At 39.5% G+C, this 17789-nt stretch overlaps 1 protein-coding gene and 1 long non-coding RNA gene across 2 annotated transcripts in view; one reads left to right on the top strand and one right to left on the bottom strand.

Moving 5' to 3' along the window:
- The window catches only part of LOC136360103 (uncharacterized), a 127920-nt gene that overhangs the window by 36831 nt on the left and 73300 nt on the right, over positions 1 to 17789 (top strand). The window lies entirely within an intron of this gene.
- The window catches only part of KCTD8 (potassium channel tetramerization domain containing 8), a 99503-nt gene continuing 90664 nt past the window's right edge, over positions 8951 to 17789 (bottom strand). The window contains exon 2 of the mRNA XM_066317068.1: positions 8951 to 10385. Coding sequence (XP_066173165.1) covers positions 9925 to 10385 — 461 coding nt within the window. The 3' untranslated portion in view covers positions 8951 to 9924. The remainder of the gene's footprint in view (positions 10386 to 17789) is intronic.

Below are 17789 nucleotides of genomic sequence, written 5' to 3'. Positions count from 1 at the left end.
ACCTGAACTGAATGCAGAACAGCAGAGCACAGAAGGTACAGATAGGGTTATTCTCCAAAGAGGAGAATGCACCTTTTCTGCCATGCAGTATTGCACTTGGGTAACACAGGTGGACTTGCAATGTTAAGTTTGAAACAATTAATGGCAGTGATGGGTCAGCAAATCGTTTCAGACAAGTGCCTTCTACAGAGTCTGGGCAGCACCTTCTCAGGTTTTCCTCTGAGAAACTTTGGGTGGAAGATCTGTTACAAAGAGCAGGAAAGTGCACCTCCAGCCACCTACCCCAGTACTTCTGCCTGATGAATGGACTTGGAGAATTCAGATATGTGGCATTTAAGATGGAGAGACTCTGCCTTGAACCTCTGGAAACATCTGGGTCTTCATTCTTACAGGTAGATGAGCTTTTATGTTCCATTTTAAAATTGTTTAACCACTCTTTCTGAAGAGATGGTGCTCTTCCATCTACCCTTCTTCCCCGAGCTAGGATTCCCTGGCCTCCAGCTGCTTCAGAATATTGCTCTGCACTGCTGGCACTTGAACAGATGGCAAACTTAAGGGCTCAATTGTAAGGCAATAATCTTGCAACTGGATATCCATGGACAAGAATCCAATGCATATGAACCTTTGATAAAACACAGGATCTTACTTAAATATTAGGCTGCAGGGTCAAAGCCTGTGAGGAAACACCCTCAGCCATTCAGGAGCTTTCCTGCCTACACAATAAAACTTCTCAGCTATCACACACCAACCAAAATCTTCTGTAGGGGAATTGGTTATACATTAGAACCTTTCTTTTCTATTTTGCATTCACATGGTATGATTTCTAAGTTAGTTGATCACACCATTGATGACCAAACAATAGAGCAAAGTAATTTGCTAAGTCTTAAAAATGTGAAGGTGTCAAAAAGGAAGATGGGTAATTAGGAAGATTTGGTGTTGAAAAAGCATGCATGACTTGATTTAATTCACAGGGGGTTTCATTGATGTAAAAAACAAAAGAATATGAAGAGATTGTGATTACACCCCACTATGTAATAAAACTTAAACAGAAACATTCTAAGGAATAACAATAGGAATTACAATCTATTTGCATTTATGTTACATTCATTTCAACGGTCCCACTTCTTGTTTTGCCATTTTCAATTGTCTTGAGACAGGAGACAAGTCTTTATGCTTAACTCTACAGCATTAAACATGCAGCTCATGCAAAATAAATATAAATCATGACAAGCATTCTGGGATATTAAGTAAATCAGCACACACCTACTGCATAGTTATTCTTATTGAATATCCGTGGATGACTGAGGAGCCTGAAGAAAATGACACATCCTCAGACCTGTGAGAAAAGCATCAACTGGATAATCATGTAAGCACATGACAACTTAAGACCCTGGTATCTTACCAGCTGAAAAGAATCCTTTGATCATTTAAATGGTTACAGTAAATACAAAATATAATTCTGGACATGGGCCCTGTGTAATATTGCAGTTTTGCTGAAATTTTCTGCAGTCAAGATCATGATGAGATGTAGCACACATCCAAGAAACATATCTGTGGGAATAATATATTGCATTTGCACCATTGTCAAGACATGATCCATGAACTTACATCTGTGCTTCCCAAGGGCATTGACGTGGTTCTGGAGATGGGGCCGTTGATGGCTGCTATGAATTCAAGCAGGATCTCAGCTCCTGAGCAGCAGCTGGGAACAGTTCAGTGATCTGGGAGCCCCAGTTTGCAGGATGGCTATCAGCAGATCATCAAGGTAGTCATGTGGGGGTGATGAATTTAAAGCACATAAAGATCACATTGCTCCCCAGGTACTTGAAGATGGGAGAAAACAACTCAAATCACTTTCAAAGGCATGGAGAAGTATTTTTTTATCCTGTTCTTGACTTAATTTCCCTCTCTTTCCTCCATGACAGTTTTACTGTGTGTGAAGACTTACAGAGGGACAGAGAAGACTCTGGAAAATTTCTGTAGCTTTTCAGAAGCACTGATGTACAGCTAATTTATTGAAGCTTGTCTGTGTAAGAGTTCTCATTTCTGTACCTGACTGAGCAGCATCATTACTTGCCTTCTGCTGAGATGCCTATCACAGATTGGCTCAGACAATTGCTGTTTACCACTGTGTGGGAATAGGACAGACTCATGACGAGTATTAAAACATAGCTCTTGTCAGACAAACTTGATTCATTATTCCTTTCAAACACACTACAGAATTAGTGGATGAAAAGAATGGGACAGCATAATAATTCCTGATTTCAATGTCAAGAAAGCTTACTCGTAAAATTAATTCAAATTGATTTGGAGTGGAAGTAGGAAGCTGTGGTTAGAGATGATAATAGGTCTTATTGAAATGAGAGGAAGGGCATAGGGATCACTTTAGAGATGACATGAGTTTTTCAGAAACAAAAGGAAAAACAGAGTTACATGCTCAAGTCTTATTAAATACCACAGTGAATTTGGGATCTCTGTGTGTTTTTGAAGGTCTTTTTCGTATGTTTTCTTTCCCATATTCTCAAAGTTAAAGTATATGGAATGTTCATGGCATTTGATTAATAGTAATAATAATAAAAACAGACTCAAAAGTAATTAGAAACATAGAGAAAAGTAAAGTATGACTGAACATTTGAAGGAAGGTGCCTAGTTAGAAATAATTTAAAATCTGGGCTGTATATTTTCAGGAAAAAGTGATGGGGGAAAAAATAAAGAAAAAGATGACAAAAATTTGCAATATAAAAACAATTAATAATTCTATATATGGAAGCATCCCATCACATTGCAGAAAGGGAATAATCTTATTCCTACCTCTGTCCTTCCATTACTTACCAAAACTAGAATATGTCCTTCCTCTTTCCCAAAACACTGTTGAACAGCTGGAAGAATTTCAAGAAGAGTCATGAGACATATTTGAAACAACAGTTCTTAAATTGCCACGGAAGCTTCAGGTAAGTGTTCACATAAATTTAGTGACTTTAGTGACAAAAATAGAAGGCAAGCCTACATTTTCATCAGAGAGGAAGAAGGTGTTCTTCCTAATTTTTCCATGAGGACATTCAGGATTGGCATCATTAAACCTGTGAAATGGCAACATTTTCCTGAAGACTGGTCTTCGTTCTGCAAGATGTTGAAAGCAAACTTCCCCTTGGCCAAGGACACCCAAGGGCTCCCCATCCCTCCTGCTACAGAGATAGCATCACAGGACATGACCTGAAGGGGCTGGGGCTTTCAATCCTTTGGGATGCCTCCAAATCCACAGTGGCATGGAGGACTACTTTTATCCCTAGCTTCTTTAAGCTCATTTCTCGACTGTATGGCAGGTGTTCAATCACTCAGCAGTCACCTAAACTGCTCATGTCAGAAGCTTACTAATGTAATTTAAATCAGGGGTAGGTATAAATCAGAACAATTCAGGGGCACACTGTCAGTGGCTATTTTGTGCTACACTGAATCAAATGCTACCTTCAACAGAAAAATGACACCATATGAAACACACAATTCACCTAAATGGGAAGAGAAACAGGGAATAAAGCTTTTAGGGGTCATTGATTGATAGTTTTCACAATTCCTCCTAGGACAAACTAGAAAATCGGGAGGGATGAAAAATATTCTATCAGGTGTTGCTTGCTGTCAAAACTTTACATTCACTATGTACAGTATATATTTATGAAGAAAACAATCTTTCAGCAAGGAGGAATCTAACTTTGGAGCACATTATCAATTGATTGGTATTAAAAGAATGAATTGCACCCATGCTAAGCAAATAAGAGGTAAAGTGATAGTATTTCAGAATTAAATGTTGCTTTTGAATCTGGAAAGATTATTTATTGCCTATTTATGATTTCCATTCCTCTTATGTAAATTTAATTTACTGGTTACTGGTACTCATCTGTTCAGGGGTGACTGCTTGCTAAAAATTACACTGCACTGTAATTGAAACACTTAACATGCCCACTGCTAGACCTTCATCTAATATGTCTATGAAGGATTTTATGAACCAGGGTCTTAGAACTAATTCCATCAAGCTATTTCTACATTTCTCTCTTATGTATATAAAAGAACATAAAGTAACATTAATATGGTGAAGAAAAAGAAATTTTAAAAGGCAATACAACATAGAGACATGGGTATTCCCACTATATCCATCTGGTCTATTATTGTTTTTCATAATTCCTTTTCCTTACTATCTGAGGAGAAGAGATGGCCCAGTAAGAAGAGGAAGAGTCCTTAGGGGAGGAGAAAATTCTCGAATATTTTTTCTGTTATATTCATCACTAGCTGTATTAAGTCCATTTGTGCTTTTCCCTAATGTGCCTTACACAATCTAATGCCTGCAGCTGAGGATTGCCAGGGTGCCAGGCTCCAAACAGATGGGAACACAGTCGGTGCTGAGTTTCTCTTCTGGGCACCATTTGCACTCTGTTTTCTCAGCACCCCATTTCACGCTGTCACAAGCCCAGTTTCAAAGAAGGAAGAGCGTGCTAAAGCTGGAGAGATTGCCATCTTCTGCTATGGTTCTACACATAAGAATTCTGGGATTTGGTTCCACTGAATGGCTGTTTACTGAGCAAACTGTAATAATCCACCAAAATAAAACAAGAATCACACTTCAGATAGTGATGCAAGGTGTCCTGGTATGAAGGCAACTACCCACCACAGCAGCCTGCAACAAGCTGTATATCCCCAGGAATGGGTGTACAGTGTGAGAAGGAGTTCTCACAGCTCTTGCCCCAGCCTTGTGCAGCCCAGCACCACCATCTCTGAACCGGGGTGTCCAATTTAGCAGCAGTACCAGCACACAGCAGGTGCAGGCAGCCAACAGGATGCTGACAGCATCAGTGGTTCACTCATCAGTGAATAATGTCTGTGGCTTGTTTCACTGGAGGACTGGTCTTTGCTAAAGCAATGTGCCACCCGACAGTCTGACACAGAGCACATGCCGTAGGGCAATGTGACTTTCTGCCTTCCAGCTTGAGCTTTATGGCATCTTCTTGCCAGCAGTGCTGAAGTTTTTCAAACCAGCAACACTGCCACAGTGTCCAGCTTCCCCCACCAGTTTCCAGTGCAGTCTAGTGTCCTCTGAATTTGAGTATGTGTCTTCAGGCAAGGAATAGATAAGCTCTTGAATAAGTGACTGTATGGATATGTCCATGGTAACAATGAAAGAGAGGGGCAGAGCGAAAAAATATTAAGCAGGCTGAAAACCTCTTCTAGATAACAGATCCCAGAAAATGAGAAACTACTTGTTGGCCTGTAATATATAAGCTGAAGTAATGTGTGAATGTTATTTTTATGATGAGCCACACCAGTGGTGCAATCCTGCAGAAACCTGAAGATTTCTTGATAATTTCTGAGCATCCCAAAGAGCCTGGTTCAGGACATGAGTCACTTGTAAGAGGATCCCAACATTGCCCTCTCGTTACTAATTTGGGTTTTCCACCTCCAGTAGGAAGTATATTTTTAAACATCATTACTTGAACAAAGACAACATTAGCAAGTCAAACGATATTGCATAAGCACTATTTTTTTTACAGAAGGCCATAAAGTTATGCATTTTAGGCAATTTATTATACTTTATTTATTCAAAGGAAATCAAAGTGAATTCTAAACTTCTAGTTTATAATTATTTTCAATTATTCTAAGGCTTAAAAATTTTTGTTAATGGAATAATCCTTCAGTAATAGACCAGTCCAGCATGTAATTCTGATCTTTGTTTACATATTTTAGTGTAAACATCACTGTATGGCAAAACTGTATCTCCAGTCCCCATCATTCAGTTAGAACAATAAAAACTGGTGCATGCAACATCTGATGAGGGCATAAAATTCACTTATCTAGTGAATAAATATGGGCAATAATAACAATATTAGTTTGGCATCAGATTCTAATACATTATTCTCATGAAATATTAACTTAACTGGGAGATTACTAATAAAGGAAGGTTTTATTTTTATCAAATCTTTAATCTAGACTATACCATTGTATATTTCTGGACATGGTAAATATTAAGAATTAAACTCATCAGAGAAACATAATGGGATATGTATTCCATGTTGGATTGTCAGTAAAACCATAATGAAAGGAATTGTGTTGACTTAGAAAGAAAATCTGCAAAGGCAAGAATTCTATTTTTTAAGAACTGCTTTTCTTCCAGAAATGTGCTTGCTTAATTTACACATTAAATTAATTCTTTGTATTTTTTTCCTTATTTAAATTTTAAAATAAATTTCATCAAAGCAATTATCACTTAAACCTACCACTAAATCATTCACTAAAACCTACCTAGTCTTTAATTACACTAAACCAAATTTGCACCCATCTTTGAAAAGGATGGAAAGGGGGACCCTGGGAGCTACTGACCTGTCAGCCTCACCTCTGTGTCTGGGAAGATCATGGAACAGATCCTCTTGGAAGCTGTGCTATGGCAGACTGCCAGCACAGCTTCACCAAGGGAAAGTCCTTCCTGAACAATCCAGTGGTCTTCTAGGATGGAGTGACTACATCAGTGGACAGGGAAGAACTACAGATCTGTCTCTACTTATGTAAAGCCTTTGACACAGTGTCCACAACATCCTCCCCTCTGAACTGGATAGGCAGAGATATAAGAAAATACAAGATTGTAAGAAAGATGTGGATAAACAGCTAGTAGAGCCTGTTGTGAAAGGAAAAGTCTTAATGGTTTTAAATGAAGAGGGTAGATTCAGATTAGTTATGAGTTCATTTTTTATGATGAGGGTGGTGAGACTCTGGAACAGGTCTCCAAGGAACCTGATTTAGTTGAAGATGTCTGTGATCATTGCAGGAGGGTGGACTAAATGACCTTTATAAATGTCCCTTCCAACCCAAACCATTCTATGACTATAATTTTGGATTGACCAAAATCAGTATTTGGATTTTTTTGTTGTTGTTTTCAGAAAAACATTACCTTCATAAGGTTCAAATTGAGTGAATATTTAGTGTACTGACTGCCTCTGCTGAAGCCCAACAAAAGACACAATTCCCATGGTAGGATATTCTAGTGCATGACGAAGTGAACAGCTGAAAAGGAGGGAAAAAAAAAAAAGACTAAAATGAAAGAAGAAAAAGCAGCTATCATGGGAAAATAAGAAGAATGTAAGACAATAGGAAACAACCAACCCTCCAAGTGTTTTAATATACAATTCCCTTGTAACACCTGAGAGCTTCCAAGCAACATAGCCATCTCAACACCATCAAGCTCCCCTGTTACACTGTCTCAGCTTGTGTTCTCCCTAATTGTCTGAAAACTGTAGAATAATAACTATAGAGATAGGGTTGGAGCTCTTCCTGGGTGACCTGGATGAAAAGTGTGATGGGAATTGGAGAATACATGAGAGTTTCACATGACCTGTGGTTTCTCCCCTCTGGCTCTGACTACAACACACTGGAATTTTTTTTACTTTGAAAGGAGGACAGTGTACACTGTCTAATTCCACAACCAAATCACTTTGTCTTAAGATGCCACTGTGGTTACCATGTAACAGTAACGTCATTCATCTGCCACATCACTCATGTGCCTCATGAACACAAGGTTAAGTTTATCAAAAATCTTACAGTACTCATGTATTAAAATACATATCAACATAATACTCTGTTCTCCTCAAGAATGAACCAATATGTTCTGAGAAATTTTAGGCAGTATAATAAAAGAAAAAAAAACCCAGATCATAAAAATATTTATATACTGACAAATTAAAACAAATAGGTCAAAAATCACTTAGGCATACCTCAGGCAGTTACTTCCTAGAATACTGAGAACAACTAGGCAGGCAAAATAGACCTCCAAATTCAACAGCAAGATTTACTGGGAATGCTCAAGATTCTGTCTGCATCTAAAATGCATAATCCCAGATGGAAACAAAGCTCTCAGTATTAGTCAAACTTTGCACTAAGTAAAACTAGAATTGTATCAACTGGAGGATAAGTTATGGTTAAACAGTCGGGAATTTCATCAGGTAAAGACTAGGAAGCCAAAGATTAGAAAAAATAGAAAGTAAATGCTAAAGTTTTCTAAGAAGCATTAAACTTTCAAAAAGAAAGAATGGCTTTTTGGAGCAGGAAGAAGCAAGCAAAGAAAATAAAGGCAAGCCTGAGATGCCAAATAATCTCATACTGGTCTGCCTCAGTTCAGACTAGACTTATCCCAGGTACAGTCCTTCAAGCTATTAAAATGTTGTCAAAATATGCTGAAGCCAAGTAATTACCTGAATAGAAGAACAGCTAGTTCTAGATAGGTTAAGAAAAGAATTGGTGAATGAAGTGGCTTCTAAAAAACTTCTAGTTTTTTTTTAAAGTGGCCTTTTAGAGGACTAAAAAGTAATACAGGTATCAGGAATAACCCTGGTAATTATAAAACAAAAAGTCCTCTTTACTTTAGCTAAACCATTTTAAATTATCATAAGATGTAAAACATCTCTTCTGACAGAACTGTGCAGTTAGTGCTACAGAACATGTCTGGAGATTAACCCTTCTAAATGTGTATGTGCACATTTGTGTGCTCACAGCAATAATCTGAAATCTGTAAGAACTCAGCAGCTCTTTGGTGAATTCCAGCAGTCCTTACCCATTTCAGCTGTGGCTGTCTGAACCACAGTTGTCTTCTTGGTGTTTTTGTAATGAGAAAGGAATTTATTTTCCCGTATCTGAGCTGAGATAACAGGTTTGCCATCCAGAGCTGACTATTCACAAAAACTTTTCATTTGTAAATGTAGCACACTGTGCTGTGGTATTTTAAATCTTCTATTTCTAAGCTGATTTTTGTGACCTTGTCAAATTGGAACTGCTTTCTGCTCTGCTAGTAAAACCACTCAAGTTTTTAGCTCATCCATCCTGTGCTGCTTCTTAGCATAATTCTCTTTCTCTTAGGGTCTGTATGGCAGTTCCAATTAAATGGCACTACCCTAAATATTTTTCCCACTCTTGAAATATGTTTTTGTTTTGTTTATTTCCAGAAGAGTAGTTATGAAAATATTGAACAAAAAGTAAAACCTTGCTTGATTCTATTTAAAAAGGAGAGGCGATAACAACAGCCAAGAAAATTTACCAGATGATTCTTTTAATAAATACATTAAACTCTCTTTTATTTTTCTCCATTTTCAGCGACTAACATAACAAAAACTTTCAAACCATCAAACCAGTTTTCACAATCTGCCATAAATTTGCATTTCACAGAAATAATCCTGACAAGCACTAATAGATGAACATTGTTGGTGCAATAATAAAACAATATAAGGCATATTTACATCATCCTTACATACAGAACACTGTACACACAAAAAAATCACAGATCCAGAACAAAGTAAATTCAATCCCATAGACATTTTACGTTTATAGGCTTGTTATCAAACAAGTAATTCTCCAAGCAACAGACAACCTCTTGTTCTTGTGTGATTTATTTGTAATATTGTGCTCATGCAAAATAGGTATTTGCTTTATTGCATTAACATTGAGAGAATGTTGGGAATTAGTTCCAAAACCAGTTCAATTGAATTTTAAACCCTGTTTCTCTTCATCCTTAGCAAGTCTGAGTCATTTTTAATGGTGACATAAAATGATGTGTTAACTGATGATTGAGATTTTTATTTGTTAAGTTCCAAAACAATAATGAAGCTCAACTGACTGTGGCTCGAAAACCATCTTTCTTGACCCATGCAATTTTTTTTCTTTGCTATTATGAAGTGGCTTAGATGAGACACACCTTTTGCATTTTTTTAAGTTTCTGTCTTTCTCTATATATATTTTTAAAGAAAAACATGTACTACCCAACATCCACTGTTCACAGAAAGAAATAAGCAGCAGGAATAGCTCTGGTGGCAGAGTCGGCCAGGAGGATGACATCAGTAAGTTAGAGGCAACGTAACAAACATCAAATGCCTCAGAGATACGTCAGGAAAGAGTTGATTACTATAACCCATATTTCTGTAAGAGTTCAGACTGCCAGGGACGTTTGCGCTCTGGAAAGTAATCCGGAATGTGGATTTTTTTAAAATCTTGAATACATTTTCTCATTTCTTCCTCAACGCTCAGCTTCTCACACACCTTCTTTTTGGAAAGATTTGTTTCCCTGGACTTGCTAATGAGAGTTTGAAAGAGTTCACTGTTCCTGCGTTTGTCTGGGGCTGGCATCCACTGCACTGGGGCTTTCTTAGAGGGACGATCCAAGGTCAGGGTGTTTGGCTGGTGGGCTGTGGATGGCTGAGTGCTGGTGGCATTTTCTTGAGGGGTGCTCGCTTCCGAGTGGCTGTCACAGCTTGAGGTGGACAACTCGTTACAGGAAGTCCCACTTTCACTGCCCTTGTCCAAAACTTTGTCATGCTTCCTTTCCTCGTGGTCTTGTTTGGGGGAAACGGTTCGCTGAGGGGGCCCTAATATAAAGCAGGAGAAAAAAAGTATTAAGCAAGCACTGCTTTACACAGAAAACTGATCAGATACCATTTAGAAAAACATGATTCAGAGTCTCAGCTGGCAAAATTTGGTGTAATTTCCTTGTAGGCAACAAAATTACACCCAACTGGTACACAAATTGAAGGTCTGGTCCTCAAAGTTCTCACTCCTAAAAATGTTTACAGCAAGAATGACTTCACTGCCTGCCTCAGAATCCAGGTAACAAAGCATGCGTGGTGCTCACAGATTAGCTGCACTGGAAGTCCTTGCATGCAAGTTTAAATGAACTAGTTTGCTATTACACTGCAAGAAGTTTATTATGACAAATTTGATTTTGTTGTATAGGGGAAATACTAATGTACAACTTTCAAGCTCTTCACTTGAATAAAAATGTTTCAGTATTTCACTTAGATTCAATTTTGTTTTGGAAGCTCTTAATTCACCTTCCCTGAACAGTCTACTGATACTGTGCTCTGCAGATGTCAACTCTGCAGAAGCCCTGGACAGAAAAAGGAGTATTAAACCTAGGATAAGAGAGAGATCGCTCACTGCTGACAGAGTCTTTAGAGTTTTGTGGGTTTTTTATCCTGTAATGATTTCACTGCACTTCTTACTGTCAGTTGTTACCCAGACTTGGTGCGAGCTCAGAATTCAGCTGTACACCTCCTACTGCATAGGCTGTCAGGGAAAAGGAAGGTATGAAGTTATGGGTAAAGAGGCACTCTGCCATGGCAGGGGGATCAGCCCACCAGCCTCTTTTGGCAGGCACTGCTCAGCAATTCACATGCCTGAAAGTCAGATCTAAGCTCTTATTCCCTCCATATATCATTTTTGCTTTGAAGTGTAAAGCAGAATATGAATGTGGAAATTAAGTGGTAGCCGCTAAATCTGTACAAGCATTTTCAGTTTTGAAGACTTATTTCAAAACTCCAGCTGTGAAGTGAAACGGTGCTATGCTGACATCATATAAACATCACAATCTTAATTTAAGACACTAAAGATGAGAGAAGTATCTATGGAGTTTAGGGAGTGCTGGACTGGACCAAAGAGAAAAAATTCAAATATGTTTAAGGATCTAAATGGAAACCTGGACTGGGGATTTGGTGGCAGTTGTGTGTCTGCTACAAATCTTGAAGGAGTCCAAACAGGTTGGGTATCTAAATATCTTATGAAAACTAAATTTTCCCTACAGTTTATCCAGACACCGCCAGCATCAGTTAACTACCTTTGCCAGTACCAAAACTCAGAGTATGACTGTTCTACCTTAGGTCACTGGGATAGAGTTGCAAGATTTTTGATTGACTTAGCATTTTGTTCTTCAGATTTAAAAATTAGAAATGCAATTGCAATTACAAAGAATGCAGAAGCAATACAAACACCTCATTGGTCTTTTTGACAGTGCAGTTCTGTGACTCAAAGGAACCTAAGAAGATTGCAGTATTATATGAGACGGAGGAAAACAAAACAAAGCAATACACAAAGGAAAATAAAGATTAGTCTAACAATAGCAGAATTCAATAACCTGTTTTTCTTTTGTTGTAGCCAGCATCCCAGCACAATGTGTCCCATTTCTGTAGTCCATCTAGAGAAACCCATGAATAATCAAGAGCCAAAGAGAGATGACAATCCTACAGGGCTTGTACTTACATTATGTGGAGTGAAAATTAGAAGCAATTTTCTACTTCTTTATATTCAACCCAAATATTCAATACATGGCTGCTGTGATTTCCCTCCTCTTTCTCTTTCTGAAGAACGATCACCTTCTTAAATAGATTTACATGCCTTCCTTCTATTGTTGTATCTAGCATTTCATTTCATACTTCAAACGATTATATGAATATGCTAAATTGAGAGTCAGCTGGCATTATGAAACTACTCTGTCTTTGCAGCATGCAATTATAAGACTGAGTAGTTAATCAGACAGTGATTTCAGTATTGTTACTTTGATTTTCAGTAACATGATTAACATCAATATCTAATCTAGTTTACAATCTTGGCTTCTTCAAATATAACAACACACTCTACAACTAAGAAACTAAAGCCTTTTGTTTACAGTACTCAGTAGTCTTCAAGTCTCTTTGCTGCCCATTTCTTTTGCTGCAACTTCATGTATCAAGATGCTATTTCTTGTTGGTTGCTTAGTACTTAGTTCTTTATTGGTACTCCTTGCTTCTCATGGGCTCAATCCTGCAATGTACTAAGGATCTTTTTCAGAAAAACACACTGAAATACACCTTCAAGAATATAAAAAGATCCATTTCCTGCTACAAGATTATTCAGGAGCATGACAATAGGCAGGTATTTAAATGCTTTTTTGGATCACAGCCCTGAGGTTCAGTATCTTACAGCACTGAGCTCTGTGTGCTCCACTGAATCACCTAAATTCATAATGACTTTAATAGAAACACAAGTTTCTCCCACACCTCTCCTTTTAAAAATTAACAAATCCTCCCTCACAAAGAATTACTTATATGCCTCTGCACTGCTTTCTCAGTAGTGTGTTATTAACAAAAGCAACAGTTCTGCTAGAGGGGAGGTTTTCTTCACAGTATTTTCTGCCTGCTGAAACCTAGTAAAATTTTAAAATATATACAAAAGGATCTGCAAAAGATTTGTTCAATTTTCAACATTAGAGAATATCAGATAAATTTAGCTATATTTCTAATTCAAAAAACATCTCCTTATTGCCCTTATGCTGCCACATTTTTCACTGTACCTCCTCAGCCATTCCAGAATAACACCAAAGACATTCAAATAGTTCAGACTACTTACTTTCCAGGAGTGCAGTTTTTTTCTTAAAACCTTGGAGGAGGTATATTTGCTCCACTTTATTTGCACATAGAATCATAGGGTCATTTAGGTTGGAAAAAACCTTTAAGATCATCAAGTCTTACTCCTAACGTGACACTGCCAAGTCCACATGTAACACTAAAAAAAAATCGACTTACAACCTGTCTCTCCTGCTCCTGCCTGTTCCAGGACCTCCACCAGCTGCTGGTTCCCCAACTTGGAGAGGCTGGAGTGAGTCACTGCATCTCGGTCCTCTCCAACTCATTCTCCTCTGCAAAGATATGTCCATTTGCCCTCTCCACTGCCCAGTTCTCCAAACAGCTCCCAAGTAGCACTTCCCCTCCAGGCAGTTCCAATAGACACTGAACTTCCCACTTCTTTTTCCTTTAATGCTCTTATATGGCTGCATCTCTCATGGAAAGTTAGAAAGTGAGTTAGCCCTTTACCTGGGCTTACTCATCACCTCTGCTGTGGTGGTGTCATGGTTTAACCCCAGCCAGCAACCAAGTACCAGGCAGCCACTACCCCACTATCCAGGAGAGAATCAGAAAGGTAGAAGATAAAACACATGGGTGGAGATATAGACAGTTCCATAGGGAAAGCAAAAGCTGTGCATGTGAGCAAAGCAAAACAAGGAATAATCCCCTGCTTCCCAAGGGCAGGCAGGTGTTCAGCCACCTCCAGGGAAGTAGGACTCCATCACATGTAATGGTGACTTGGGAACGCAAACACCATCATTTCCAATGTCCACCCCGCTTCCTCCTTCTTCCCCCCACTTTATAGACTGAGATGGTATCACATAGTCTGGGCTATCCCTTTGATCAGTTTTGGTCACCTGTCCTGGCTGTGTCTCCTCCAGTCTCCCATGTAGCCAAACTTCCTTCACCAGTGTGACAGTATGAAAAGCAGAAAAGGCCTTGGCTCTGTGTAAGTTCTGCCCAGTAATAACAAAAACATCTCTCTGTTATCACCCTGTGTTCAGCAGAAATCCAAAACACAGTTCAAGCCACTGAGAGGAAAATTAACTCTACCCCAGCCAAAACCAGCACAGATGACTACTAGACTCCCAAGTCTAATAGACTTGGAAGAATATCTCAAAGATATTTCTCTGATCAGGAATTCATATTACATTTACTTTGACTGTATTTATTCCTCATCTGTGTTGCTGTCTGCACAGATTTTAGCCTGAGAAAACCACCTAATAAAAGGATCACTTTCAATGACTAGAAAATATGCATGAAAAATTATCTAGAAATTTAAAAACTTAATTCTCTGAAGCAAAATCCGCTTCTATCAGTTATGACAACCAAAACAGAAGTCAGTATAAATTCTCTCTCACTTCCTGGTCAAACAACAACTGAGCAACAGAGTTCTAGTCAGTGAAAGAACAGGCCAAACACCACAGCAAATCATCCCATAGCCAAAAACTATTGGCTGAAAATTGTAACCATGTATTTACATAAATTGCTGCAGATATTCATGTAGTGCAGTCTGAATAACTATTCAAAGAGTTTTGTGGCTCCATCTCCCACATCAGAGAAAAATACCACACTGGAAACATTAAAAGCGTAAGATAATGATATTCTGCTTATCTAGATTCCAATTTTTGTATACACTTATTTTCTTAAATATTTGTACAACAAAGAAACCATATTCAAGCACAGAAGGACTTTGCCATAACCACAGGATGGAGTGAAAGGATGGTGCTGGCTCCAGGCCTGGTGGAGGAAGATCTGGTTAACATATCCTGGGTAACGCATCCAGGAAAGAATTCCCACTGTGGCAATCCTTCTATCTGTCAAGAAGCAACTGCTCATATGCATATCACACACCTGGAGTTTGGACTGTGAGATAAGTCACCAGAGTGGGAACTTGAGTTAAGATAAAGCTGGTACTCTTGTCCTGACATCACCTCAGACTGAGGGGCAGGCTAACAAGGCTTGGGGAGAAGGATGTATCACTAACAATGGGCAAAGAGAATGAAGAATTTGCAGGCCACAGGGAAAGCCAATTCAGCAATTATGTTGAAGTCAGCTCTGACGGGGTAAAAGCTCTGTCAGGGGGAGATTGTGACTGCCAACTCATGGCCCACCAACCCAAAAGAAGAGCAAGACTGAGCTGGGGATTAATTAGCATTAGAAATTAGGAAATAGTTTAATCAATAGAATAAGAGAACTGTGTAGACAGTAAAAGGTTTTTAACTACCTTGGGACCCTGACCACCAAGAAGTCCAGGGTGAAGAAGGGCAAACAGCATGATGCTGGATCTATGGGTGGTGACTATCTTCTGCTTGATCTCTCTCCTCCATCCTCCACCCGTCCCCCTCATTTTGTATTTATTTCCATCTCTCTACCTCTCACATTTACTGTTCAATAAAATCTGTATTATTGATTGTTGTGGTTTAAAAACAAACCAAGTAAGAGGCTCTAAGTCAGAAATAAAATTTAATGAGAAGAAAAGGAAAAAAAAAAAATAAAATAGAATAAAATAAAATAAATACAAAAAAAAGAAAAACCAGTGACAAAGTCAGAATACAACCTGATCAGGGTGATGGAAACAGTCCAGACGAGGTGGTCTTCTTGAAACAGAAATCTTGTAGAAAGGTCTGGTAGCTCCGGTCCTCTGGGAATCCAGTGGGTGAGGGCTGCTTCTACTGTCCCAAATCTCAGCTTATATCTAGGTGAGAATGCTTGGCTCTTCCCCATGGGCAGAGCATCTCACAATGGGATGATGAGTCATGGAAGAGAGCCTTAATGGCCCATTAAAGAGAGAGATAACGCCCGGAGGGAGTTATCTCTGAGTCATGCAAAAGGCATTGATGGGCCATTAACTGAAGATGGTGATAGAATACATCTTAAACTACAACCCAGGACAATCTACCCCTTATTCTATTACCATCTACAACATGCCTAAATCAATACATTCTTACAGATGAATGCATATATACATACAGAATGAAACCTTACACACTGCTCTCACTTAAAATTAAGTCTCCCTGTGGTACACAACGGGTTTCTCTATTTTTCTGCATTACCCACCAAGTGTAGCCAGGTTCTTGAGCAAAGACAATCCCATGGACGGGTCTGCCTTTGCCTGAAGTGGGATTAATCTAAACACTCTTTCCTAAAATGCTCTTTATGTGTACCACAGGTACTTTGTCTCCATTCACTGTGTGTAAGGGTTCAGACTGGGCAGGACCACCTCGATTAATAGACTCTCGGGTGTTAACTATCCATGTGGTTTTGGCTAAGTTTAGTTCTCAATTCTTGAAGGTTCTCCTACTAAGTGCCTTCAGGGCAGTCTTTAATAGTCTGTTGCACTGTTTAACTTTCCCGGCAGCTGGTGCATGATAAGGAATGTGGTATATCTATTCAATACCATGTTCTCTAGCCCAGGTGTTTATAAGGTTGTTTTTGAAATGGGTTCCATTGTCCGACTCAATTCTCTCAGGGGTGCCGTGTCTCTAGAGGATTTGTTTTTCAAGGCCCAGGATGGTGTTCCGGGCAGTGGCATGAGGCACAGGATGGGTTTCCAGCCATCCAGTGGTGACTTCCACCATGGTCAGTACGTACCGTTTTTCTTGGCGTGTTTGGGGAAGGGTGATATAGTCAATTTGCCAGGCTTCCCCGTACCTGTACTTCAGCCATCGTTCACCATACCACAGAGGCTTCATTCGCTTGGCCTGTTTGATTGCAGCGCAGGTTTCACAGTTGTGGATGACCTGTGAGATGCTGTCCATAGTGAGGTCCACTTCTCGGTTACGGGCCCATCGATATGTTGCATCTCTTCCCTGATGACCAGAGGCATTGTGGGCTCAACGAGCTAGGAATAATTCTCTCTTGTGCTGCCAATCTAGATCCACTTGTGATACTTTCACTTTGGTAGCTTTGTCTACCTGCTCATTGTTGCGATGCTCCTCATTAGTCCGGTTTTTGGGTATATGCGCATCTACATGTCGAACTTTCACGGTCAGCCTCTCTACTCGGGCGGCGATGTCTTGCCAAATGTCAGCGGCCCAGATGGGTTTTCTTCTGCGCTGCCAATTGGCCTTTTTTCAGCGATTCAGCCATCCCCACAGAGCATTAGCTACCATCCATGAGTCAGTGTAGAGATAAAGCTTCGGCCACTTTTCTCGTTCAGCAATTTCTAAAGCCAGCTGGACAGTTTTAAGCTCTGCAACTTGACTCGATCCACCTTGTCCCTCGGTAGCTTGTGCAACTTGTCGTGTGGGGCTCCATGCTGCAGCTTTTCATTTCCTGTTAGCTCCTACAATTCGGCAGGAGCCATCAGTGAACAGAGCATATCGTCTTTCAGTCTCCGGTAGCTCATTATATGGTGGGGCCTCCTCAGCGCGTGTTACTTGCTTTTCTTCTTCTTCAGACGATAATCCAAAAGTTTCACCTTCCGGCCAGTTCGTTATAACTTCCAGAATCCCAGGGCGATTTGGGTTTCCAATGCGGGCGCGCTGTGTAATGAGGGCAATCCATTTGCTCCATGTGGTATCGGTGGCATGATGTGTGGAAGGAACCTTTCCCTTAAACATCCACCCCAGCACTGGCAGTCGGGGTGCCAAAAGCAGCTGTGTTTCAGTGCCA

The sequence above is a fragment of the Sylvia atricapilla genome, chromosome 4 (genome assembly GCF_009819655.1).
Source record: "Sylvia atricapilla isolate bSylAtr1 chromosome 4, bSylAtr1.pri, whole genome shotgun sequence".
NCBI lineage: Eukaryota > Metazoa > Chordata > Aves > Passeriformes > Sylviidae > Sylvia > Sylvia atricapilla.
Note: the sequence above shows the minus strand (reverse complement) of the source record. Positions and strands in the feature narration are given on the sequence as shown.